Source organism: Nansenia antarctica (genome assembly GCF_963989245.1).
Source record: "Nansenia antarctica genome assembly, chromosome: 7".
Lineage (NCBI taxonomy): Eukaryota > Metazoa > Chordata > Actinopteri > Argentiniformes > Microstomatidae > Nansenia > Nansenia antarctica.
The window spans coordinates 47956702-47984201 of NC_137677.1; the positions used below are offsets into that span (position 1 = coordinate 47956702).

Here is a 27500-nt window from a genome sequence, read left to right on the forward strand (position 1 = left end):
CAAGTATAACACACAGACTTGCACATCATCACACAGGCAACAGGCAAGACACCAGCACACATTCACTGGCAGGTTTTCAGATACCTGGATCCAGCTGTCTTTCTTCTCTGTGCTCCAGGCGTTGTACTGGCCCTGGTTGTCCAGTCTAGCCAAATGGGGTTCCCAGTATCCTTGAACAGGAGAGATCGTTTACTGTTACAGTTGTACTGTACACCATGAAAGCTAACATGTTTATATCAGGGGCTCTCAGGACAGAGCAGAGGGATACCTCTGTGGTGGGGGGCATAGATCTGGTTGTCTTTGACGCTTCCAGAAACGAGTCCAAGTGGATGGTTACAGTCTGGAAAACACAAATGAAACGAAAAACAAGTTAGAACTCTATTGTGAAGAGATATGCTTCTCTGCCATGTAGCATTGTGAAATAATTGTGGGATCACTATACATTTAATATCTATTTGTAATGTTCTAATTGTAGCATTCTGTCTTTGAGTGAAACATACTATCATCCAGAATCAGGAAAAGGGTCTGCATCCCTCTCTGCTGGTTGAATCCAACGTCAGTCTCCAACTGCCATAGCCCGGGTTTGGAGGGAAACATCTCTAGAGTCGCAAAGCCCCCTGGGAAACAGAACCAGAGGAGGTTAAGAGAATGGACATTATTTTCCAAAGCAATATTCTGTTGTTTATGTAGAGGCCATAATGGGTGTACCATTTGGAATGTTAGGTTGATTGATGCTTATCACATCATCTGTCAGAATGTGCATTTCTTTCTAGTTTTACACATGCAACAATGAACATTTGTTTGTGCTGCCACATTAAGTGAACAGTGACAGATCATGTGGATTCATGCCCACTCTATTCATTCCATATCTAGTGCAAGTGTTTACCGGGTAGCAGTGGGTAGACCGCCTGGCGGTAGGACTTGGTCTGCTTGTGGAGGAAGGTCTGGCCATGGAAGTGAACACTGTGGAGGTCCCTGGGGGACCCCATGTTGATGAGGTGCCAGCGGACCATCTGGTTGGTGGACATCCTCAACCCCTTCAGACTGAAGATGATGCCATTGATGGCTGATGGTGCAATATGAGGATAAAATCACACTCCAAGGGAGACACAATTGGACAGGAAAACCACCGAAAATAATCACCTACACACCGCCATTTCATTTACCACCAGTATGCTACATTGTGCAAGTGAGATACTGCCTATAAAACCCCCCAATATTAATCTAAAGCACTAAGTACTATCTAAGCAATATTGGGTGGCTTAGTATCTGACGGACAATCAATCAATATAACCATACTCTTAGTAAAAAGATACATTTTTAGCTCAAAAAGCTGATCTAAAATAAAATACTGCTGCCTATGGTTATCATTCAGAAGTGATTACCTTATAAACCCTAAGACAAGATGCCTACCGTGGAACTTGAGCTTCTCTCTAAATTTAGGGTCTTTCAAAGACCATTTATTTGGCTCCTTCTCAGCCCTTCTGCTCTTCCTTTCCAGCATCTCCAGGTTCTTCTGGTAGTACCAGCTACGAGACTCGTCAAAGGTCATGAAGAGAAGCACAAACTCCCTAATCTTCTTTTCCAAAACATATGGACTCTCCATATCCGGATGCGCATCCAGATGCAAACTCTCCATATCCGGTTCCGTCTTTTGGCTCAGAGTCCCTTTCCGACACACAAGCAACGGCCCGATCAGACCAGAGTTTATATCCCTCTCCTAGATGACAGATCATATTGAAACACCAGGTTATCGGTTGTTAACTCTCTCCAGGACAGCATACCGCACAGATACAATATAGGGTAACTGTAGGGTTAACGTTTATAAAACGTTTGATACATGGAGTAAAACTGCAGCTTCTCTGGCACTAACATTGTACTAACAGTGATTTCTTGTAATTGCATGATGTTGTACTAAACAAAGTTATGTTCTCAGTGTACTCACAGGGTTAACACCTGAGTAGTAGGCCCAGGTCCGACAGTTTGAGTCATCTTTGCTGGTGGGGCCAACCTTGGGATTGATCTCCCACAGGTATGTGTAGGTGGAGTTGGGTTGCACCTCATTGTCATATTTGAACCAGTATGTAGATTCATCCTCATATTTCAGCCCCTCTGTCTTCTTGGTGTAGGAGACCCCATTGGGATGCAGCGAATACGGCCGGCTGGCCCTGTTCCTGAAAAACACCTGTACACCAGAGGGAAGGTTTTAGCCACGTCAATCAAAACGGATCTGCTAAACATGAGCTGTATTTCCCCACAGAGGTTATGTTTGCATTTTGATATGGAGAAGTTGCACGTGAAATTTGGATGAATCGTATTTCGCCCTCCTCAGCGCTCTACATGTTGTGAGTGTGACACAGAAAAAAAGACAAAATAAACCATACTAAGTCACGCTGGCCAAATTCATCACAAGATCACAGATTACTCAGCCCTTCTCTGGGAACATGAATTCATGTAAATTCATGCAATTTGTAATAACTAAACATGTATGTCTCCCTCCCTGTTTCCTGTCTTACCATAATGGTCTGTCCAACCTCGGCCTTGATGAGAGGCCCCAGCAGCCCCAGGTGCTCCTCCATCTCTCCCCGGATGACTGGCTTACTGAACCCGCTGTCCAGGTACTCCCGGAACACTACCTTAGTGAACTCAGTGGGCCGGTCGCTGTTATCGGTTTTATCCATTCTCCTGATTGGTCAGAGAGAAAAGAGGAGAGTTTTGGGTAAACAAAACCAAACCAAATCTGAATCTAATCTAATCTGAAAACAACAAGGATGAACTGGTAAATAACTGATTCTAAAAGGAATTGTACATTTGGCAATATGGTTACATAGAATCAAATAACGAGTATCCTGTATAACCCTCAAGCACTCTACATACCCAGTCCATCTCATCCCACCTTGATCTACATCAAACATCCATTCCCTCATCCCATCGTACCCCTGTCCTTACCTCTGCCCATACCCTGCGTAGTCCCATTGCACTTCTTCCGCGGTGATGAAGTAAGTCCTCACATCCTCTCCCGCCATTTTGAGTAAGTACTTGTCATCAGCATCCAGACCCTGGCTCTTAACATCATTTATGTCACTGTAGGGGTCCTTAAAATGCACATACTCATACTCGTCCCCAGAATCGGCTGCAAGTCGTCCATAGGGTGTAATGCCTCCTGATTCACTGTCGGGGACATAGAAGTCATAGTCACTGAAGCCGGTTCTAGGCACACCAATGACAATAGTAGTGTCCGTCAGGTCCTCCTCACTGGAGAGGGGTCGTGCTCCACGGGGGCCAAGGAAGCTGGGTGCCAAGGGATTGAATCCCTTGGGGGAGAAACCTTTGTTTTTGTTGGGAGGCTGGGGTTTGTACTCCTTCTTCTTCTTGGTCTTCATTCCGTGACCTTTCAGAGGCCAATGTCTCCGGTGCACCTTCTTGATTTTGGGTTTCTTCGGTTTTGGCGGTTCGTTCCCCCCTGTGTACTTGATCATGTGATCAGGCATCTCCATGGGGACCATTGTGTGCGTTCCCTCATAGCCCCAATGTTTGCCCTGGAGGTCAACGGAGGTCGTACGGATGCCCTCGCTGTTGTTATTCTGCAAGTAGATGACCACTTCCTCTATACTCTCAGAACTGGAGCTGCTGTCCATTAATGTGCCTAGAGGTACTGACACACTCTCCTTACTCTCAGAGTTGACTTCCTTTGATGAATTCCATTGGCCCGACTTGGAAGTATTAGATGTGACATCTTCAATGGCAGAAAATGTTCCCATGTCCCTTTCATATTCTACCACCCCAGTGGTGGCATTGGCAGGTGTGAGGGTGGCTTCAGAGGAATTTGTGTCATGTCCATACTCTTCTCTGGTAATGGTTCCAAGTGAACAGTTCACAGAGGTCATGTTATTGTTACCCTCTATGTCCAGGTCAGCGTTGGTCATGTTGCATTCCTTCACTTTAGACTCCCTGAACTCAGCATTTCTAATGTGCTCTGATTGGTTAATTGCATTTTCAGACAGTTCTGATAGGAAAGTTGCATTGACAGTCGAAGCTGTCCCATTCTCATTAGGTGATGCTGTGGCAAGAGAAATATTGCTCACAAACAGGTCATTTCCACTGGAGGATTGACCGTCCTGCACTTTTGGCTCATCATCAATGGCAGATTCCATGTTTACTTCTCTGTCCAGGAGAACAAAATCCTCCCTTTCTGCCACCTCGTTCTCGTCTGAACTGTTGGCAGGGGTTTTAGCAAGAGGTACAGAATAGGAGAAGACATCCCCTCGGGTGACACTGTGCTTTGGCGCCTCCTCTTTCAAGCTGGTATTTCCATAAGCCTGTTTTCCCTCTATTTGTGTTACGTTCTCTCTCTCTGAGCTGACGTTCAACTGAACTGTTGAGGTGTTTGTTACGGTTACAGCTGTATGGTTAGTAGCTGCTGAGGTAACGTTGCTCTCCGTTACGTAGCTCTCCGTTATGTTGCTTTCTGTTATGGATAAGCTGGTGTTATCTGTTATCCGGTGAACTGTTGTGTTATCAAGCCCTGAGGAGATGTTCAGACTGAAGCCTAACTGATTGGTACTATAGTTCAGTGCTCCTGTTGTATTCTCACTGACGCTTTCATTCAACATCTTTGTTGTGAGGTTGTGTCTATCAGTCACTTGCGTATCAGCCAATGACCCGTTAGTCTGTGAGACATCAGCCAATGACCCGTTAGTCTGTGAGACATCAGCCAATGACCCGTTAGTCTGTGAGACATCAGCCAATGACCCGTTAGTCTGTGAGACATCAGCCAATGACCCGTTAGTCTGTGAGACATCAGCCAATGACCCGTTAGTCTGTGAGACATCAACCAATGACCCATTAGTCTGTGAGACATCAGAGGATGGCCCTGAGCTTTGAATAGTGACATTTCCTGTCTTCTCCATCTCAGCGTTGATGAGCGTTGATCTCAAGCTGTAGTTTGCATTCTCATTCACATCCATGTATCCATGCATGTCGTCAACATCATAGTCAAGAACAGAAAGGTCCAACAACTCCACCTCGGAGTCGCTAGAGTTTTTGAGCGACCTGAGGCCTAGCATGTCCATATACATCATTGTATATTCATCGACCACTACATTTTCCTTTTCCTTTTCAGGTTCATGCACCTTTTCCCTTGCCTTCTCTAGGTCTAATGGGGTCCATATATTGACAGTGTCCGTGCTGGTGACCTTCTCATCATAATAGTCTTCATCTTCATAGACAAAGTCTCGAGTGCACTCCACGTCTTGGAACTTGACCCGCATGCCCTTGGTGGTCTCATGAGAGTTGAGGGAAGCCAGGAGCCAGACACCTGATGAAGAACAGACCACATTCATCCATCATCTTTATCCTCTATTATAGGGGTGGGCATCGACGATCGATAATTGATCGATAAGTGATCGACCAAGATCCTTATCGATCAATTATCGATCGTCGATGCCCACCCCTACTCTATTATGAATACTGTAAGATGTGCTGCAAGTGAGGCTGGTGAAGATAGAAATCGGACGAGGGGGTTCATTGTACCGTCCTCCGATTTCTACCTCCACAAGCCTCACCCGATGTGCTGTAGCTCACCATTGGAGACCCTAATACATGTTAACCCCTAATGCTTTATGATTGTTAACCCTTAAATCCTTGCTTTTACTCTCATCTGCTTACTCATCAGTTCAGACCAGCTAGTGGCTCATCGTAGGGATGAAGGCCTCACGGTAATAACTCCTGACTCACCAGCGTTGTCCATGTCCACGGTGACGGTCTCTCCAGTCATGGGGAAGAGGCTGAGGAAGTCCTCTCTGCGGTCGTTCAGGTCAAACGTGTGACCGTAGAAGGTTGCAGTCTGGATGTGATCCTGTGCTCCCACACTTGACACGTGCCATGTCACGACCTCGCCATAACAGAACCCCAGCACCTGACCACTCTCAAACACATACCCGTTGATCGCTGCAGGGAGAAATCATCACATACAAAAGTCAAGTTTGAGGTCGAAATCATTTTAAAAATTATTATTATACACTAAAATGTATAATGTAATAAATACTATTTTTGTCCACTAGTCATTTATTTCAATTAATTTCAGTCTTGTAAGTAGAGCCCATTGTGTACGTTTTGGGTAGGAAAGATATGATTCATTGTTCAGATTCAATAACATTTTGACACCATGAGAGCCTATTGTTGTTACAACAAGTACAAGTGATGCATACTTACTGTGCATAACGTTCGATTTATAAAAGTCTGGATCTTCTTTCTTGACCCTTGATCTTTCGCAATACGATCTAATGTTGTCATTTAGGTACCAGCTCGTATTCTCGTCAAAAATGGCAAACATGGCATGCTGTTCCTTGTCAGCTCTCGTCTGCAGAAACAGGTCAAACCGAGTGAAACCACTGCGCTAACTTTAGTTATAGTACATTGATTTTGTGCTCATTTACTAAATAAAACCTCGCTTTTGTGTTAAGCAGTAAAAAGGAGGCCATTTGTTTAGAAGTAGTACAGTAGTAGTATTGTATTTGTAGTGCAATAGTATTTTAATGTAGGATCTGCACATTCCTCTTGTTAAGACACAGAATCTAGTAGTAAGGTAGCAGCATTGCTGTAATATTTGTGTAGTACCTGAACATTCCTCATATTGAGGGATTGACTCTTGCAGATGAGCAGGGGTCCCATGAGTCCTGAGGCGATGTCACGAGGTGTGTTCACCGCGCTGTGGTACATACGTGTCAGGCATCGGGAGTCAGTCGGCGAGGGCTCGTCGATCACCCTCCACACATAGGTGTGCGTCTCGCCAGGCTTCACCCCGTGAGTCTGGTTTCCTGAAAGGGGGGATGTTTTTTATACTACTTTGAGTAACCCTTGAACAACAATCTGGTCAAGAACAGACCCTGCATTAATAAATACACAGAACCGTCTATTTGCTTTTATTTTAACACAATTATGTTATATTTGTAAAAAAAAATATATTATAATAATAATTCTACTCAAGCCACAAATTCGCTTTCAGTCTATTTAGACCTTGTTTCAAATGAGCACCCTTCTGATACTGTTTATTGTTATTATTATAGAAGCAAAGCAGTGCTCTTTATCCTCTCTTCTCTGGTCAAGAATAGCTTGGATACAGATGTTTGGTATAACATACAGTACACACAAATAATCAGCACACACACACACAACCCCTACCTCCCTCTGGGTAGTTAGCCCCCTCTGCTGATTTGTCGATGGTCAGTCCATGGGGGTAGATGCTGTACGGTCGCGAGGCCATGTTCTTAAAAACTATCTGTCATAATAAAGAATAGTTACTTGTGAAGGTGCTGGCAAAGCTCATGTAATGCACAATTCCAGTGTTCATAGGCTACATGAGGAAGTAGGCCCCCAGTGATCAAATGAGTCTCATATCAGGAGCTCAAACCACAGTTCAAACCAGAGTAGAAATGCAAACAATATTATGATCTCTGTGCTGGGTTATCGCATGGGTATTATGACCCATATTACCTGTACTAAGACTATGTCAATATTTACTTCAAGTCAAGAAGAAAGCGATTATGCATCTTTTAAAGTGGCCACAGCACGAGTATGTTCTCACCTTAATGACATCTCTGATCTGAGCCCTGATCACAGGGCCAATAATCCCAAGCTCCGTTTTCCTTTGTTTGTTCTCTGCCCTCACTTTGAATGTGGCATCTGTGTACTGTATGTAGACCACCTTCTTGTACCTCTTGCCAATGCGATCAGGGCCTTGCTTCAGGTATTGGCTCTCAAAATCCCTGAGACGTCCCAGAAGAGAAGGTCAAGTCCCATCACACAGCCAGGTGTCAAATGATGAATAAAGTGAATGGAAAACACTGAAAGTATGTTTGGCCCAATGAAGCGAACAACATAGGTGAAGGAGTTAGAAATATCTAGAAATACTGCAGTGTGAATGCTGTTTACTTGTCAATGTATTCTGGCATTCTTGGTGCATAGTCCCAGATGATCTCTTCTGCAGCGATGAAATAGGGCCACTCTCGGCTCTCGCGTTTCTGCTGGATGGTCAGTTTGTGTACAGGTGCTTCAACGCCCTCACAGGTCGTCACATCCACAAAGCCATGCAAGCCAGCTTCAACCAATGGGGAAGTAGAGGATTTTATTATTCTGCTGTTATTGCTGCTATTGCTGCCATTGCTGCTATTGTTGATTGTTGATTTTGTATTCTGCTTTATTCTACTATTACTGATTTTGTATTCTGCTGCAATGCCAATGTCAAAGAACCTCAACCTAAGAATGTTACTCGGTGTACCCGTACATTAAATGTAATAAAAACAATTCTGATTCTGATTCTGATTCTGCTGTAATTCTTCTGATTCCAAAAATCTCTCAATACACATTGATATCTTAATACACTTTTACACTTCTCATGGAACTTGACACTTGATCTTTTCTCTGTTCAATACATCCTGTATCTCAACGTCTGTCCAGCATACTCACCCTCCAGATGGCTGCTGACGTGAGAGGAGACCAGCCAGCGGCCAGGATAGACGGCGGTCATGCTGGCGCTGGTGGCAGTGCCACTGATCAGACCCACGGCTGACACATGATGCCCAGCCTGTTGCAGGACCTGCCCATTTATGTGCACAGAGAACAGCTCAGGCGCTGAACTCATGCCCACCAGGTGCAGGCTCACAGAAGCGTGGGCACACACACTCAGGCCTGGAGAGAAAAGAAGGGTTACTGAGTTTGTTGATTCCTTTACTCTATTCTCTATAAATTCTATTTATATGGGCAAAGAATGTGATGCTGTATACTGTAAAGGGCTAATATTGACAGTGACAGTCAAATACATCACAGTTTGTATTTGGTACCAAAAGAATACACTGTAGTTTCGTGAATTGACAATGACACTTCAGAATGTATGATCCGAAAAGGCTGTGAGGAGTGAAGATTCAGAATTCAAAAGACAAAGATTCTGGCCTTCATCAGAACTCAGGGGGGTGAAAGAGGAGTTGACAGACTGACCGGGCACGGATCCGTTTGTGTATCCGTTGATGGTGTGTTTGACGTGACTGTCCATGTCAGTGCCTGCGGGCTTGTTCCAGCTGTAGCTCTCATCAAACACCCCGAACAGGAGCACATACTCCTGGTAGAACTCCACCTGCTCCCCAGAGTCCCCCAGGCTGCCTGGGGAGACACACCAAAGATCAAGTTTCAGGTTTCAAGGGTTAGGGTTAGGGTTAGGGTTAGGGTTAGGGTTGTGCTGCAATGTCGGTTCCTGACATTGCAGCACAAGACATAAGGCAATAGGCATAATACAAGATAAAGGTGGCAATAGTACAGATAAGACAGGATACACTAGTGGTGCAGCTAGTAATAATAGATAGTTCAGTAATAAAGTGGCTGTGCGCTTAAGGTTTTCATCAGGGCTTCTGCTGAACTATTGTCACACAATGATGACCAGTTCAGTTCTAAGCACAAAGCAAACACATTCAACTAACTATGATGGTCAATGGTCGAGTGTATTCATATTACTCTCGAGAACCATTTAAGGTACATGGAGTTATGGCCTGTATCATCAGTCAAACAATAAAAAATGTGCTGTTAGTGGGCTGAAGAACGCTCCAACTAGGCTACCTTCTTTGCAGATGAGCAGTGTGCCGATGAGTCCAGAGTTGTAGTCCCTGACGACGTCAATGTGAGACTGGTAGGTGTAGGTGAGACAGTTGGGGTCGGTGGTGTTGGGAGCCACCTCTGGTGTCACTTCCCAATAGTAGGTATGCTCACAGCCAGGGGGTACCGCGTCATCCTCCTTCTCTTGCTGAGAGGTGTTGTCAAAGTACAGGGCTCCTAAGGGAGTTCAGAATCAGAAAAGACGTTCATAGCATTCAACATTGTTGACGGAATGCTTTAGAATCAGAGCAAGGATTTCAGAGAATCCTGCTTGCTCTTATAATAAAGATGTTTGATTATTCTGTGGTGGGTTTTTTCCCATTTCCTCTGCCCTCTGCTTTTCAGGTTAAGTGCTAATCAAATTGTAATCATTTCCTTATAGCTCTGGGGTTTGTGAAACGTGCTTGTACACACAATGCCTTATTAATCTGTGTGTGGAGGAAAAGAGTGGATTTCCACAGGCTTAGGAGAGCATCCTGTTGGACTTCAGTACTGTCTCCTGCCTTAATCTGTCTGTCCTGGTTAATATTTTAGAAAAAAACAAACACAGATGTTTGTGTTGCCCAATTTGTGTACTTAACTGAATGAGTAACATTACAAATGCACAAAGCTCTCTGTTCCTCTCTGTTCCACCCACACCAAGTGACGAACTGTAAACCACAGGACGGGTGAATCTGTCTGGAGCAGGATTTCAGGGTAGATTACTACTCAGTCACCCTAGTCATGACAGCATGGTACACACCCTCAGACTGCTTGCCATAAGCGATCCCATGTGGATGTAGGCTGTAATGTCTGTCTGCCATGTTCCTGAAGGTGACCACAATGTTCTCGTTCACTTCACCACGCAGCGTGGGGCCAACGAGACCTGGGAAGAAAAACATTCAGTTCAGTTGAGGGGTTTACTGGTTTACTGGTTTACTGGTTTACTGGTCTACTGGTCTACTGGTTTACTGGTTTACTGGTTTACTGGTCTACTGGTCTACTGGTCTACTGGTCTACTGGTCTACTGGTCTACTGGTTTACTGGTTTACTGGTTTACTGGTTTACTGGTCTACTGGTCTACTGGTCTACTGGTCTACTGGTTTACTGGTTTACTGGTCTACTGGTTTACTGGTTTACTGGTCTACTGGTTTACTGGTTTACTGGTTTACTGGTCTACTGGTTTACTGGTTTACTGGTCTACTGGTTTACTGGTTTACTGGTTTACTGGTTTGTGTGCTTTTTAATGTGTGGCTTATACACACAATGTAGGTTCACTAGTTTGAATGTGGATGTGCTTTGACACTAAGTGAAAGCCACTATTATATTCATGTATTTTATCATTCATAATGTATCTTCATAACTGAAATATCTGAATATGAGCCAGGGTCAGAAAAAAAGACAATAAAGTCCTTTGTTGTTCCACTGTCATATCTCCTGGGTGGCTGTATTAGGAAACAGTGTTAGGAAACAGGACAATCATTCTCTAATGAAAAGCAGACAAGCTGTGTCTTAACCCCTACTATAAACAACATTTACCTAACCACGAGGGATGGGTCTTGGCCTGTTTGAATCCTTCCTCATACTCTCTGTACACCACTTTCTTATAAGAGGGGCCAGACCTGGGGAACAGTGGAAAAACACAGTTAAGGACTAGGCAATAAACATCCTGTACACCGACAACACAGCACAGTGCAGTAATGATATACAAATGGACATTGATTTATTTTATGAACATAATTCCCTAGTCTGTGTTATTTATGAAGGGGACAATAAGTAACGCATCATTCCACTGTAAATCAGTATAATGGTGTGTGTTTTAGCCTACATTGCTTTCTCTGTCAGTTACATTACATCATTACATATTCAATCTTTTCCAAACCCAGGAATAACCATTAGGATATAGACTCCCCTTTTCAAGATGTAAAAGCTTATTGGAAAGTAATCATCATGTCCATGGAGAACAGCAATAATGAAGATCAATTAAAATAATGGAAGTTAACAGTGAACAGCTATGCTATGGCCTATCCACCCGATCAAATACTGAATCCATACAAAACGTGTTCGATTTTAGATGAATTAAACCTGACATGTAGCGAATGTCATGTGCCAACCTCTTGAGTTAACATATCAGTCTTTAGAGTGGCAAAACATTCACATGGGAAACTCAACATTCGCATGGATAGCTAACTTTTAAGTTTACATTTAATCTGAGAATAGTCCAAGATGTTCTGTTACCTTTCCTGTCCATTGGCTGAATAATCCCAGTCTATCTGAACAGCAGCAATATAGTAGTGTCTTTCCCTTTGATTGTTCTGTCCATTTGCAGCATTTAACAGGAGAGCCAGGAGAAACAGGAGAGGCAGGAGACGGGCCACTCTAGCCCAGCAACAGAGCCTCATATCTTGGCTTGGAACTCCAGGTGAAAACTGTCTGTTCTGGAAGGCAACAAATTGTGATCTGATAGAAGAGTCCACTCTGTGCTTTATCATGGACACCCCCACACACATACACACATACACACGCACGCACACACACACACACACACACACACACACACACACACACACACACACACACACACACACACACACACACACACACACACACACAGTTTACACATTGTGTCCTAGGGCAATGAGCTATGTCTCAACATTTGTCTTACCACAGTAATTATAGTAAATGGAAACCCAAAATAAAATGAAAACTAGCCATGATTTATTTTAACTGAAATTAAAAAAAGAAACCTTAATATTGACTTGACTGAAACCACCTGTCTGTTTAATGTCCCCAGTGATCTGATTCCCAGCATGGGCAGTATATGACGTGACTAGTGACCACGGAGGGAGATGGGCCTCTTATTTGGTCAGATGTAATCATTATGTTTACTAACCTCAAGAACACATGTCCTTCCCAAAACTTGGGACTTCCCAAAAATCATCACACACATGCTTTCATTTTCGGTTCAGTCATGATGACCCATACAGTACAGTACAATGCAATGGTTTGATGGCATAGGACAATAAGAGGAGATTAGTTTATACTGTCATGGTCATCTACATCTCAAGACCAACAGAGTGCAACAGGCAGTTAAGTATGGACTTTCACCATAAACTCCAACCCCCAAAATTATGGTATTGAACCTTTAATTTGAAGCCCCTTTGAGGTGACGTCGACGCTCCACAGATGATACCCAATGCGCGTGCGCGTGCGTCTGGGGCGACCAGGAAACCCAGAGCCAGTAGAGTGTGTGTCTGCGTAGCCCAGCAGCGGCGATATGTAGGAAGAAAGCAAAAGAAAAGGTATACTTCTGATTAAATGAAGCATTGGGCTTTATATTGCATTTTGATTATAATGTCATTATGTTGATCAGGTGCTAAGAACTCCATTGTGGACAGATGGCGTGACAGCTTGAACGTGTGTGTGCGTACTGTTTACATCTGGAAACACTGAACAATCTGGCTGGAAATTGTCATTTAATTGTGGTCATTGTATTCAATTGTGGTCATTTTGTGAGTAATCAGTAGCGATTGCTAACAGGGCACAGCAACTCTCTTCGGTTTATGATTAGTTAAAAGCAAGAACACAAATACACGTGCGTGCACCTGCTTGCATTTCTCACTATAACCGAGATACAGAGAGGTATTATATTTATCTGAGTAGGTTTGGAAGTCTCCACATACATACTGACACCAGCACAACTAAGTACACGTATGCATATTATGCGTAGGATGCATATGCATAAGTAGTCAACAGTATTGACTTTAGTAGGCGTAACAGACTTTTGCATGTACCAACACAGTATGCAGTGAGAGACACAGTCTTAAAGTCTGTCATGATGATGTAATTGCCCCTTTATTTAATATAGGCTAAAGGTGCTGGCTGGCCTATCGGCTGATCTGAATAGTGGCAGTTAAGACTTCAGACACAGTCAACTGACTGTTTGTTTTCGTTAACACTGCCTGTAGGCAACAATTCTAGATAAATGTATCCTAATTACTTCACATACTGTATCTTCCTTGGACTGTGTGTTTCTCTCTTGTCTTTTGGTGAACTGCTGTGAACTGCTGGTTCACATTCTTACAATCAGCTAGAAAAAACAGGAAGAACTCGAGGGAGAGAGGACAACGGAGGCTACTATTTCACACACAATGTGTGTGTGTGTGTGTGTGTGTGTGTGTGTGTGTGTGTGTGTGTCTGTGTGTGTCTGTGTGTGTGTGTGTGTGTCTTTCACAGTGATCCAGCAGGCCTGTGTGTGTGTATGGTTCCACCCAGCCCCAGCCATGCGTTGCTGTCGTCCCTGCTCCAGGCTGTGCTCTCGCTCCTCAGCCTACACTCTGGCACTCGGCCTGGGCTTCGTCATCCTGGGGACCAGCCGCATCCTGCTGCTCAAGTTCTCCGCCAACGCAGGTGAACAATGTCAAGATATCACCAAGTGAACCTGTAGTCTTCTATTTACATTTTTTTATTGTGGGATTCAGTAAGTCTGTCTATACTCTATACTGTTCATCTGCTGTATCCTGCAACTTTTCGAACTTTAGTTTTCTGATAGTGTGACTGTCCTCTTTCAAGTAAAGTTCTGAGTTGGCTCCAGGCTGTTCTGTGAGTTGTAGCGTTAGTAGCTTTTTATTGATTGTTGCTGTTTGTTTTGTTTCTCTAGAGAACAAATATGACTTCCTGCCTGCGTCTGTCAATCTTCTGGCAGAGGGGCTCAAACTACTGTTCTGCCTGGTGATGTCACTCAGGGTCATAATCCGGGGTAAGAAAACCTGTGTGTGTGTGTGTGTGTGTGTGTGTGTGTGTGTGTGTGTGTGTGTAGTATCTTCTAAAAGGATCTTGTGTGTGTCTGTGATTATATGTGATGTCGTTATGTGGGTCATTGTGTGTTCCAGAGGGGCGTTCTTGCCAAGAGTTGGGCTGTTCCTCTGGCTCTGCGTTCCTCAACTTCATGAAGTGGTCCGTTCCTGCGTTCCTTTACTTCCTGGACAACCTCATCATCTTCTATGTCATGACCTACCTACAGCCTGTGAGTTTCTCTACCACGCCACTGGGGTTTCCTCAAGGTTAACGTATCGATAAGCAATCTATAGGCCTTTATGTAAAAGAGCATGAGGCTTTTTTGCTTTTTACATTTGAATATATGCAATTACCCTTTTGTCTGTCTTTTGACCCTAGGAACTCTAGGGCCACCACTCCTCACTTTTGTTATACTGTAAGGAAGGGAGGGTCAGATTCCCCCCTAACCTTCATCCCCATCATCTTCCTCAATGTACAGATCCACACCCCTTGTAAATGATTGGTTTAGACCTCACCTAAGGGCGGACTTGTTTATGAGGGGAACTGAGAGCATAAATACTGAGATGTAATGAATGATCTGGACTTTTGAGAGGAACTTTGAATCTTCAGATGCGTCTGACGAACCTGTAAACTTCCTCCTTCTATAGAGGAAAATATTAAATATCTTTTTCTTATACATCTTGAAACGAAACAGGCTGCCTTTATTTAATTGTGCTCTAACACCCATCACTGGGAAATTTGTATTGGGCTTACACCCCACAGCAGCCAACAAAGAGCAACAGACAATACAGAATGTTAAAACACAAACAGGAGGCAGCCCTGATTAAGACAAGAGTGGAAATAAAACGATAAGCAAGATATGTTCACATCACATTCATCTGGTGCAGTTTAAAAGTTTGACAGAAACCGGAATAAAATAATTTTAAAATCGGTTTAATCTAGAGCGGGGGACTCTGAACCTCCTCCCAGAGGGCAGTAGTTCGAACTCTGCATGTAGGACATGAGAGGGATTCATGAGAATTCTATTAGCCTGTCTGAGAGTAGCCTGTTCAAAAATAGACTGCAGGGATGAGTGGTCTTTCACCCCTATGATCTTCCATGCAGTCTGCATCAGTCGGACCAGTTTGGACCTTAGTTGTACAGATAGGTTACCAAACCAAGATGTAATGCCGTATCTGATGAGACTCTCTAAGACAGACTGGTAGTAGAGTAGCATACATTTTGGGTCAACACCATGAACTCTAAGGGGGCGTAGGAAGTGTAGTCGTTGTTGTAATCTGCTACAAAGGCTGTCTACATGAGTGCTCCATTACATTACACTACATTACACTACATAAAGACCATTCATTCATTCATTCATTCATTCATTCATTAATCTCTGCATCCATATTATCTCTGTGGGTTCTGAGACCTTTACTCTCTCTCTCTCTCTCTCTCTCTCTCTCTCTCTCTCTCTCTCTCTCTCTCTCTCTCTCTCTCTCTCTCTCTCTCTCTCCGCAGGCAATGGCAGTACTGTTCTCCAACTTTGTCATCCTGACCACAGCCTTTCTCTTCAGGGTAGTGCTGAAGTAAGTAAAAAAAATATATGTTCTAAACTGTCCTGGACATTTAGAATGTCATGTTTGTGCTATCAGTTTTTTTTAAGCTGATGGTGGATCGTGTGGGACATAACGCTGATGATCAGAAGTAACACATTTTTTTATCACTATGCACCTGTCAACTTTTCCACCTAACATGTATTTCATGCCAACGGAACCCCCAACCCCCCCACACCCCTTCCCCTTTACCTATCTTTGCCTGTTGGCTACCGCGCGTGGTGGTTTGTCCCTGACAGGTGTCATTCCCCTCCTTCTCACTAGGAGGCACCTGTCCTGGGTACAGTGGGCGTCCCTGGTGATCCTCTTCCTGGCTATCGTCTCTTTGACAACGGGGTCAGGGGGCGGCCAGCGGGCAATGGCAGTGCCGGGTCTCCACCCCAGCCCCCTCTCCCCTGCCACCAACAGCTGCCTCCTCTACACACAGCTGGAGGAAGAGAGGAGGAACCACACGTAGGCTAACTGATGAATGAATGAATGAATGGATGGATGGATGGATGGATGGATGAATTAATTAATTAATCGATGGATGGATGGATGAATTAATTAATGGATGGATGGATGGGTGGATTGGTGGATGGATGGATGGATGGATGGTGGATGACAATAAAGTAGATTGCACCTCAATTCAGTCACTGTCTCTTTCTGCAGAGTCTTCATCTTCTTCTCCTCTCTCTCTTTCTCTGTCCAGTCAGTCGTGGTGGGTGTCGTCCCTGCCAGGCGGGGCGTGGCAGGGCAGGGTAGTGGACCTGCTGCGCTCCCTGGGCGTGGGCCACGTCCTCCTGGTCCTCCAGTGCTTCATCTCCTCCATGGCCAACATCTACAACGAGAAGATCCTCAAGGAGGGGGACCAGCTCACTGAGAGCATCTTCATACAGAACAGTAAACTGTACGCTGGAGCTTAAGACACGCACGCACGCACGCACGCGCACACACACACACACACACACAGACACACACACAGACACACAGACACACACGCACTCGCACTCGCACTCACACTAACACATGTCTAACTCTTGTCTAATCCCCCTCTATCCTGTTCCAGGTATGTGTTTGGTCTGCTGTTTAACGGTCTGACTCTGACTCTGGGGAGCGAGTCCCGAGGCCTGACCCTGCACTGTGGCCTCCTCCACGGACACAACATCTACTCACTGGGACTCGTGTTGGTCACTGGTGAGTACTGCAGTCGTTTGTAGCGTATTTGTCTTGCACCTTATCAGACAAGTGTCGAATGATGAATATGAACTAAAGAGGACATTACAAATTACATTAAACCTGAACAAACTGATCAGCAAATCCTCAACGCAAGGTTGGTGGAATCAGGTAGGTATGTCCTGACCTAGGTTCCCTGTCGTTCTTGTCAGAGTTAGACTGGAAACAGGCCAAGCATTTGCAAGTGATTTTCACCTCACTCATGGTGATGGTGACTCATTAAGTTAAGTGTGACAAGAACTATCCAACTGATTAAACTACAGGTTGGTATGACATGAATACCAATAATACCAATAATAATGCACAAAGTCATTGTGTTTCATTCCTAGCTGCCCTGGGTCTGTCTGTGGCCTTCATCCTGAAGTTCAGAGACAATATGTTCCATGTTCTGACTGGACAGATCACCACGGTCCTCGTCACCGCGCTCTCCCTCTTCCTCTTCGACTTCCGCCCCTCGCTCGACTTCTTCCTCCAAGCCCCTGTGGTCCTGCTGGCCATCTTTGTTTACAACGGCAGTCGAGCCAGAGACCCAGAGTACACCCTGCAGCGGGAGAAACTACGGGTCATCAATGGTGAAGTGTTCGAGAGGTCGCGAGGGGTGAGTCGCCAATGCTGCACACATATACACACACACACACACACACACACACACACACACAGAGTTACAGAAAGTCAAAACACACTGCTGCTCTCAGGCAGACCAAAAAAAAACACACGCATAGACCACTGTGCGAGAGCAGCCAGGGTTCTCATTTCTTTGTAATGTGATTTCGGGGGAAAAAGAGGTGGAAAATAAATCTAATTCTCTGTAATGAAAAGGGGACTTTCGACCTGTACTGCATCCACACCTCAGATAACTTCATTTGGCAGATAGATGTAACGCATTAGGTTGCGGATGAGATGGTTATCAGATGGAGGTAATCTACGTATGTGTGGAGGCTTTGTAAGGACACGCTGCGGGTAGACGTTGCCCGCGGAGGCACAGATCAATCCTAACTCTAACCTAATCCAGTTGGAGTGCAAGCATGTGGTCCCCTCTCTGGGTCAGTGGGTCTGGGTCTGGGTCTATGTTTCTCAGGTAGTAAATCCTCTCCTGTCATGCTCCCTATGACCCTGAAATTTACTGTTTTGCTTCCCTGAAGGAGCTTCCTGGCAGCTCAGGTGAAGAAACAAAACAAAACTTTTATTTAATTTTATCCATTCCAGTTTGTTGTTGGTCCTTTTAGATAGAGACCAACATCATTGTTGGTCCTTTTAGATAGAGATGTTATTTCTGGGAAGTAAGTTGATAGGGTGTTGTCAGTGTCTCGGTTTGTCTTGTAGGATGGTGAGGAGCTGGAGAGGTTGACAAAGCCCAACACAGACAGCGAATCAGAAGAGGAGTCTCTCTAGCCCTTCATTATGACGTCACGGCAGCTCAATCTGTGAGTGGAGTGCCAATTCTGTGACATCACAATGGACAAACAGCTGCGCATTATGACATTGGCGTGACACTGCCTGTGACATCATTGGAATGTGTGACTCTGTGACATGGTGATGGACATTTATATGCTGTGCATTATGACATCAGTGATCAGGCTGGCCGGCCTGTGAAATTAACATAACAATGGACTTTGGGAATTCATGACGTTTTCTGTAAACTTCTGTGATTCCTCTGGTTATGATGTAATAATGTACATAATGATACATAGGGTTGCACATTTTGGGGAATATTCAGAGGTGGAAACCTTCCGTGGAAATTAACGGGAATATATGGGAATTAATGGGAATATATGCAAATGAATATTAATGCTATTTAAATGTATTGTCTTTTGCATTGGATATATTTACCATATATATGGAGACAGAAACAGTTTCCAACCCTTAGCAACCCTAATTATACCTAATTCTAAAATGTGCCTGTCTGTATTATATACAGTGTTGTATGTTGCAATGAAAGACATAATATAACCACTGAAACTGTGTAAGTTTTCAGAATGGTACTGTATTACTGAGTTGATGTTGACCTGGTTTAAGCCATTCGATGTTGGGATGCTGATATCCAATACATAACCTTGTTTTTCAGAAACAGTTTTGAGAACAGTGTATTGGTGGGGGACAACAATTATTCTAATTCAGGATTTTTAGACTGTTAAATGGGAATCTAATGTTTTTTAATGTTTTTTTTTTTTTTTTTACCTCTGCCTAATGATCACTAAGACCAGGAATGCACCCTGGTCTCAGGGGTCCATAAGGTCAGACAGCTAGATATGATCATATGAAAATCTGTTTTGGTTTACTTTATGGGAACAAATAGCCTTTTCATGTTGTAGATTTGCTGTTACTTCACAACTGTTGTAACCAATTTCCCCCCATCCTTAAACATACAGTATTTATTATTGTGTCAAATGTTATACAGTACCTCTTCCATGTATCGACAGCAAACTACCTGTGGTGTTGTGAAATTGAAAAATGATAGGAATATTAAAGCGTGTGCTTTACATCCCTATTGTTACAATATTAACATGCGTTCAGCTACAAAACAGTAACCAGATTACAAATCAACATTAAAAACTACAGTCAAAAAGGATTTGTATCTTTTCCTGTCCTCTATTGATCGATCATTTATTGTTGTTCAATTGAGAGCTACTAACCTATGTTGCCATGTTCACTTAGGCCAGCAGGGGGTACTGTAACACAATAAATGCTGTGTGTGTGTGTGTGTGTGTGTGTGTGTGTGTGTGTGTGTGTGTGTGTGTGTGTGTGTGTGTGTGTGTGTGTGCGCGCGTGTGTGTGTGTGTGTGTGTGTGAGAGTGTGAGTGTGAGTGTGAGTGTGTGTTTCAAGTTGTATTGTTACGTCTAGTGTAAGAGAGTACAATTCTTAGGCTTCGTTTCTGGTTCTTGCAGCACAAGGCAATAGGCATAAGTCAAGATAAAAAAGTGACAATAATACGGGACATAAGTGACAAATAACACAGGATACAATTAGCAGTACAAATAGTCAATAAAACCGATAGTTCAAGTAGAATGTCATGAGTATTGCACTAGGTGGCATTGGGTGTGAAAGGTAGTATTGAGTAAAGTGACTGAGCTTAAGGTTTAGATCCGTATACATGGGGTGTGCTTGGGGATGATAGTCAATTGTCTACAGTAGACTTGTTCATGAGCCTGCTCACCTGGGGGAAGTAGCTGTTGGTTAGCCTCTGAGTATTGCCCTTGAGGCTCCAGAAGAGTTGGGGTGTCTGGGATCTTTGATGATCCTCCGGGCTGTGCTGCTGACACACCGTTTGTTGTATATATGCTCGGTGGAGGGAAGCTCACATCCACTGATGCGCTCGGCTGTCCGCACCACCCTCTGTAGCACTTTGCGGTTGAGGGCAGTGCAGTTGCCGTGCCAGGCAGTGATGCATCCAGTCAGAATGGTCTTGGTTGTGCCTCTGTAGAAGGCCCGCAGGGTCTTGGACCCCAGCTCCTTGGTCTTGTCAGTGTTGAGAGAGAGAGGTTGTTCTCCTGGCTGTACTGAGCCAGGCGGTCGACCTCTCTCCTGTAGCCCGTCTCATCGCCGTCGGTGATCAGGCCAATCACTGTTTTGTTGTCAGCGAATTTAATCACTGAGTTGGAGCCGTGCGTGGCCAGCAGTCGTGGGTGTACAGGGAGCAGAGGAGGGGACTCAGGACACAGCCTTGGGGGGCTCCTGTTTAGAGGGTTAGAGGGGAGGAGGTCTTTGAGCCCATTCTCACCACCTGTCATCAGTCCGACAGGAAATCCATGATCCAGTCGCATAGGCCGGGGTTAAGGACTAAGTCGCTGAGCTTGGTGTCGAGCCTGGAAGGGACAGTGGTGTTGAATGCTGAACAGCATCCTCACATAGGAGTTCCTCTTGTCCAGGTGGGTGAGGGCGGAGTGGAGTGCAGTGGCGTCATCGGTGGATCTCTTTGGTGGTTGGCAGCGTGCTGCAGATCTTGATATGCTTCTCAAAGCATTTGCTCATGATGAGAGTAAGACCAACAGGGTGCTAGTAAATGGTAAATGGTAAATGGACTGACTTATATTCCCAGGCAGACACTGAAAAATTAATGCATGCGTTTGTTACTAGTAGGCTAGATTACTGTAATGCTCTCCTGACAGGTCTCCCCAAAAAAATGATAAATAGACTACAAATGGTTCAAAATGCTGCTGCTCGTGTCCTTACTAGGACCAAACGGAGAGCGCACATCACACCTGTCTTGAGATCACTACACTGGCTCCCTGTCAGTCATAGAATAGACTTTAAGATCCTTTTACTAGTTTATAAATCACTTCACTGTGATGCACCCAATTACATGGTGGACATGCTCATAAGATACACACCAGCTAGACCCCTACGGTCTAGTGGCACGGAACTTTTAATAGTGCCAGAGGCTAGGACAAAGAGATTTGGAGGATCAGCTTTTAGCATATATGCTCCTAGATTGTGGAACACCCTACCTGAGGGCCTGAGGTTGTCTAAAACTCAGGACATTTTTAAGCGTGACCTCAAAACCTACTTATTCAATGTCGCCTTTTGATACTAAGGGAGACATTGGACATTATAGAACTAGGATCACTAGGCCATTACACCATACTCGTGTTTTGAGATTTGTGTTGACAGGAAAATGGACCCGGGTGCTGATGAGGCACTGTCAGCTCCAAATAGCACCTAGAGCAGTACTGGAACCGGTACAAGGGTGTACCAGGACCACCATCAGGTTGTATTGCTGTCATCTTTATTGTCTCTATTGTGTTGTTGCATCATAACTGTGCTTAAGTTTCTCTTTTGGCAGGACCTGTGACCATACTGGATGCAGAACGATGCAAATACAACACAAAATTTATGGACAGTGTGTACGCCGATAATATGCAAGGAATTTTTCCTGGATACATGGTGTACAGGTTTTTGCCCTTGCTTGCTTGCTTTGTGCCGGTGGTCCTGGCCTCCCCTGGGGGACCGCTGGGTACTGGTAAGCAAACTGGCTAGTAGTCGCTCTATTGGTAGAGGGCTGCAAGGGAATTTTTCCTGGCTACATAGTATACAGGTTTTTAACTTTTGCCTGCTCGCGGCTCTGTCAGTATTGATTGATTGATTGACTGATTGACTGAACATTTTCATTGTGTGAAGCGCATTGAGTTGCATCTTGTAAGAAATGCGCTATACAAATAAAATTTGATTTGATTTGATTATATAGCGCCTTATTCCAAAGCGCTTTACAACGGCCTCTCATTCACCCATTCACACACATTCACACACCAATGGCGGCAAGCTACCATGCAAGGCGCCGGCCGACTCACTGGGAGCAATTTGGGGTTCAGTGTCTTGCCCAAGGACACTTCGACATGTGGCCAGCCGGGACGCGAACCGCCGATCTGCCAACCATGCGATCATTAGATGGCAGGTCTACCTCCTGCACCACAGCCGCTAGTAATTTAGGCATGATACCGTGTTCTTTTTCGGCACACAGACTGTGTGTGTTTATGTTTTTGTGTGTGCGTGCGTGCGCACACGTCTAAAGGACTCAGACAACAGACATTCCTACAAGAGTACAACAATAGCTACACTCAGAGAACAGCAGTTGGTAGTAAACAAAGGTTTATTTTTCATATGGCACAACAGAGTATAAATAAGAACAGTGTATAGCAACAGTGAACTTTACAAAAGAGAATGTATGTTATGTGTGGAAGCCTTCTCCCACCCAGTAACAGAGAGTTGTAGCTCTCTGATATAGATTGCCTCAAATAAAACAGACATCCAATAAATACAAAAGTTTTGACTTATCTTAGATTTGATCTACTGTACAAAGCGAAGGTCCGTAATGAAAAGGTGAGAATGTAACTTTGTCCAGGAAGGGACTTGAAGTAGACAGAAATAGCGTGTGACATGTTGTAACTTGTTTCTTTATGGAAAAAAATAGGAAGAACAGAACTGAACCCTCAGGTCTTTACATACATCATTTTCTGGGCAGTTCAATTTCAACCTTGTGCTTCTTACCATAGCACCTACCCCTTTCAGCTTTCACAGATCTGAAGAAAACTGTGTGGGTAAAAGCAAATATGGAAAACGGCTTTAAAAGGACTTTTGGTATCATCATCATCATCATCATCATCATCATAATGTGTTCACTTATTCAGTGCTTTCTTGAAAGGGGAAGGTGGTAGGTTAAGAGGTTACAGCAGTGGCCCGAAACGAATCTGGGACATTAAAAACACAAACCTCCAATTGGGAGGCAGGACATTAGGTTACACCCCCGACCCCCGACCATACCCACACAGGCCTTAGTAACCATAACCCTGGTGATAGCCATCCTGGTAACCATCGTATCCATGGTGATGGTACCCGTAGCCTCCGTACTCGTCCTCGGGGCAGCGCATCCCCAGGGACTGCTGGATGGCCATCTCCTGCCTGCGGAGCTGCATGGAGTCCACCAGGTCGTAGATGTTGGCCATGGACCACATGGGAGACGGGTACCAGGACTTGACGTTCCCGTCCTTCCCTACCAGCAGCATGGAGAAGTACTCTGGGCTGATCTGGAAGTAGTTCCTGATGTCCTTGGTGAGCGCGGCAGAGATGCCCTCACGGTCCACGGTGGCACTGCCTGTAGAGGAGAGACAGGGTGTTTGATACCACACATGTTTTGATACCATCCGCCATTCCATTCCACGCGTTACAAATGCGCCCGTCCTTCGAACTTTCTACCTCCACCAGCCTCCCCTGCAGCATCGGCTATGCTATCGTCTGAAATACGTCTCACATGGTCCCTTCAATAAAACAATGTGGAAGCATTCATGTATGGATGAATCTCGTCTGATGTTTGAACTGTTTACCTAGTCCGGCCCCTACTGTGAAGAGCTGTCTTGTACCCCAACCCAAGCCTTGTAGTACATGTCTGGACTTCCCGTAAAAATACCAATGCTCTTTTTTTTGGAAAGAAGGTTCCCTAAGGCGCACAGATGAATGATGTTAAGCAGGACTCAGGAATGAAAGGAAGAGTTTACATATTTCCTCCCCAACACTCCAGCCACAGCGGCTGCCCGTGTGCTTGTGCAGCTGTGAGGGTGTATGGAGAATCTCTCTCTGCATATCAGCGTGTTCCTGCAGTTAGATGTTCCGATACTCAGAGATCAAACACTGAGTTCCTCAGGCAACATGGAGAGTATCCTGATGAAGGATCTGGGGTACTGGGCCTTGGGCTGTGGCCAGGGTTGGGGGAGGACTAAGGCTGGGGCTTGGGAATAAGGCTGCGGCAGGGGCTATGGGATAGGGCTGGGGCAGGGGCTAAGGGATAGGGCTGGGGGTAGACTGGGGCTTAGGAATAGGGCTGGGACTAAATGATAGGGCTGGGACTAAGGGATAGAGCTGGGGGGTAGACTGGGGCTTAGGAATAGGGCTGGGACTAAATGATAGGGCTGGGACTAAGGGATAGAGCTGGGGGGTAGACTGGGGCTTGGGATTAGAGCCGGGACTGGGGCTTAGGAATAGTTCCTGGGGCCCAAGCTTGGGGAGAAGGGGTAGAGCTGAGGGAGAGGTTGCAGGGTTGGGGGATAGAGCTGCGACTGGAGAAGAGGGCAAGAGATAAATCTGTATGCCTGCTGTTCAACGCAGCTGCTGCAGCTGAGAAAACTCAATAAAACACCCAAGAGTGCAGTTTAAGGGGCACGACGTAGCACTTGGACATGAGGGTGTGTGTGTGTGTGTGTGTGTGTGTGTGTGTGTGTGTGTGTGCGTGCGTGAGTGAGTGTTTAATTTTCATATAGTAGCTATTTTCTATACACATGGGGCATGCTGAAATAGAAAGGTTCTTACCATTGATTGGATACAGTTCCAACACTCCTCCCATATCCACTGCCTCCATGCCGACCAGCTTCAGAATGGAAATGTGTCTCAGGCCTGTGTCACCATGGAAACACCAGTCATACAAAGGCACATACATCCGAGAAATGTTTTTAACACATGACTAAAGCATACAGTATCATCCAGCGACTACTAGCATTTGTTTATTTCTTTCATCTGTTTTCATCAATTACTTCTATTTATTTATTCAAATGTATTCTGATGTGCAATCAGAACCATCCTTTTGAGTTGATCTTGGCCCACGGAAGAAGAATGTGAAGGATTTACGACTAGAGCCAGAAATCTGTTTCCTCTGAAGAGAGGGAACCCACAATGGCCACATAAAAACACAAGGCTTCACTAGGTGTGTGCCAGGAGCCGCCGTATCAAACACAGCCCTCGTCCAGTCAGCAGGAGAGGGCTTTGGGCTTTGAGAGAGCAGCGCTGAACCTACAGACACCAGGCCAAGAGAAAGAGACGAGGATAGCAGCTCTTCGTCTGGATATCGGATAAGCAGGGACAGGAGTTTTTTTTCCTGACCACATTACTTGTCCAGGAAAACCTCTGGGTCCTGGTATTGCTGGGTGAGGTCATATGTTCAGGATAAACAAAAAGTTTAAGGGGCAGTGTTGAAATAAATGACCTCTGAGTAATATGGTTGTGCCAAACAGTGGAAAAGGTTGCTGATTGGCTTGTAAAGGGCATAGTCGTTGTCGGTTAGGGAGAGTAGAGAGCTTGCGTCATCTGACATCCCTGTAGTGCACAGTCGGTATGAAATCAAGAGCTGGGATCCAAAACGTTCAGATTTGAGTTTACAGTTGGATTTCTCATCGGGATTATTGACAGTAAACAAAAACACTAGGCTCTGCATCTGTAGCTTCACACATAATTAGAAACAGATATTCATAAGGCGTCAGAAAACATATTTTGGCAGTGGGATAAGTCTCATCTGCATGTGGTGAAAGCATTATCGTGGCTGCTTGCAGGGGAATCACATGCACCTGCGCAGATCAGAGCAGTTGAAGGAAAGGACACAGGAGGAGAAATCCACTTTAGAAAACTATTGAAATCCAACCAAGGGACTGGGGATCCATTAGATAGTAGGATCGCTAAGGTTGAGGGAAGGTCATTTATTATGATTGGTCAGGTTGAGGGTGTGACTGAGTATAATAGCAGTGATTGGTTGTTGGTGGACTCACCCAGGTTACAGGCCTGGCTGGTCAGAGCGTAGAGCTGCTGCTGATAGGCCCACTCCTCGTCGTTGGGGGCGGAGATTATAAACAAGCGACGCCTCCAACGGAACCTGAGTTCATATGAGAACAAATGTATTGAGAAAATATTAGGAAGTATTCGAGTTAAAGACAGTGATATCCTCACTGGTGATTTAAAGACAGCGATATCCTCCCTGGTGATTTAAAGACAGTGATATCCTCAATCTCAAGATTCTTTAGAATCTTCTCCCTGACATCACAACAATAAGGCAAAACAAAGCTTGGAAAACTTGAAACTAGGGATTACTGTAAATAAGGCATCAGGTCTGGGTCTGGGTTAATACTGTATAAGGACTGTACTGGTTAGAGAGCACAGTGCTCCTGTCATCTCCAGCAGGGCCATAGAGAGACGAGGCAAACCCTACTTCCTGCCAAACCTCCTGAGTCACAGTCATCAGGCTGGAATTCAGGTCTCCATGGAAACAGGCGACAGTCAATCTGTTTTAGACATCTCAGTGAAGAATTTGAAAATCGTAAAATGAGGGACACACATTATGCACATAGATAGACATGTAGTCCACCACTATCACTGAAGCCAAGTTGAACTCATAAAAAGCGGTGTAAATCGCGGTCCAGGCGATTAGTGAGAGAACAGATGTGAGAGGAGAGTAATCACCAATCATGTCGACATGACATGGCCGCCCGTAAATTCTGACCACTCTCTCCTCAGCCAGGCTGCTGCTTGACAAATATCCAGATTGCCATAAAATGCAGAAAAAAAAACACCTATCACCTATTATATTATTGACTATTATTGACACTATTGTATATACAGCTAGTGTTGATTGTTCACTGTTGTCTATATCCTGCCTATTCTATTATTCATTTTGTATTTCTGCTGCAATGCCAATGTCTAATGAACCTGAACCCAAGAATTGTACTCTTTGTATCCGTACATTGATTGTAATAAAAGTAATTCTGATTCTGATTCTGAAAATACTGGGGAAATATCCGTCTAACCAGCCAAAGCCAGGACAATCATCAGCTGTCTATGAGAGACGTGAATCCAATGAAATGACTAGAGGCTTGTGGAGGTAGTAATCATAGGACGGGCTCATCGTCATGCATGGGATGGAATCAGGAATGGTATCAAACACGTTATGCCACCACCAGCCTCTCCTGAGTTACAGTACCCTCCCATTTGGACTCCCATTTGGACTGGTTCCCTTACTGTCACCT

At 44.7% G+C, this 27500-nt stretch overlaps 3 protein-coding genes across 3 annotated transcripts in view; 1 reads left to right on the forward strand and 2 right to left on the reverse strand.

The window, feature by feature from the left end:
• The window catches only part of f5 (coagulation factor V), a 16521-nt gene extending 4464 nt beyond the window's left edge, over positions 1–12057 (reverse strand). The window contains exons 1-20 of the mRNA XM_080535827.1: positions 11860–12057; positions 11161–11243; positions 10385–10507; positions 9607–9819; positions 8995–9156; positions 8467–8688; positions 7933–8098; positions 7586–7766; positions 7183–7279; positions 6619–6818; positions 6214–6361; positions 5737–5949; positions 2950–5317; positions 2517–2685; positions 1946–2185; positions 1414–1720; positions 887–1066; positions 501–617; positions 269–340; positions 85–170 (exon numbers count right to left, since the gene is read on the reverse strand). Coding sequence (XP_080391953.1) covers positions 85–170; positions 269–340; positions 501–617; positions 887–1066; positions 1414–1720; positions 1946–2185; positions 2517–2685; positions 2950–5317; positions 5737–5949; positions 6214–6361; positions 6619–6818; positions 7183–7279; positions 7586–7766; positions 7933–8098; positions 8467–8688; positions 8995–9156; positions 9607–9819; positions 10385–10507; positions 11161–11243; positions 11860–12023 — 5511 coding nt within the window. The 5' untranslated portion in view covers positions 12024–12057. The remainder of the gene's footprint in view (positions 1–84; positions 171–268; positions 341–500; positions 618–886; positions 1067–1413; positions 1721–1945; positions 2186–2516; positions 2686–2949; positions 5318–5736; positions 5950–6213; positions 6362–6618; positions 6819–7182; positions 7280–7585; positions 7767–7932; positions 8099–8466; positions 8689–8994; positions 9157–9606; positions 9820–10384; positions 10508–11160; positions 11244–11859) is intronic.
• Positions 12058–13864: 1807 nt separating this feature from the next.
• slc35a5 (solute carrier family 35 member A5) lies at positions 13865–19256 on the forward strand. The gene is made up of 9 exons (XM_080537349.1): positions 13865–14031; positions 14282–14380; positions 14514–14647; positions 15919–15986; positions 16278–16466; positions 16705–16902; positions 17062–17189; positions 17558–17826; positions 18552–19256. The coding sequence occupies exons 1-9, from the start codon at positions 13905–13907 to the stop codon at positions 18618–18620; spliced, it is 1281 nt and encodes a 426-aa protein (XP_080393475.1). The 5' UTR covers positions 13865–13904; the 3' UTR covers positions 18621–19256.
• Positions 19257–22922: 3666 nt separating this feature from the next.
• Positions 22923–27500, reverse strand: part of ccdc80 (coiled-coil domain containing 80) — an 11450-nt gene continuing 6872 nt past the window's right edge. Inside the window, exons 8-10 of the mRNA XM_080537343.1 lie at positions 26250–26353; positions 25024–25107; positions 22923–23815 (exon numbers count right to left, since the gene is read on the reverse strand). Of these exons, the coding sequence (XP_080393469.1) occupies positions 23496–23815; positions 25024–25107; positions 26250–26353 (508 nt within the window). The 3' untranslated portion in view covers positions 22923–23495. The remainder of the gene's footprint in view (positions 23816–25023; positions 25108–26249; positions 26354–27500) is intronic.

Coding starts and splice junctions, on each gene's coding strand:
- slc35a5 (XM_080537349.1), top strand. CDS start 13,905: ATGCGTTGCTGTCGTCCCTGCTCCAGGCTGTGCTCTCGCTCCTCAGCC. Junction 14,648..15,918: donor TCATGACCTACCTACAGCCT/GTGAGTTTCTCT, acceptor CTCTCTCCGCAG/GCAATGGCAGTACTGTTCTC. Junction 16,903..17,061: donor TTCATACAGAACAGTAAACT/GTACGCTGGAGC, acceptor ATCCTGTTCCAG/GTATGTGTTTGGTCTGCTGT.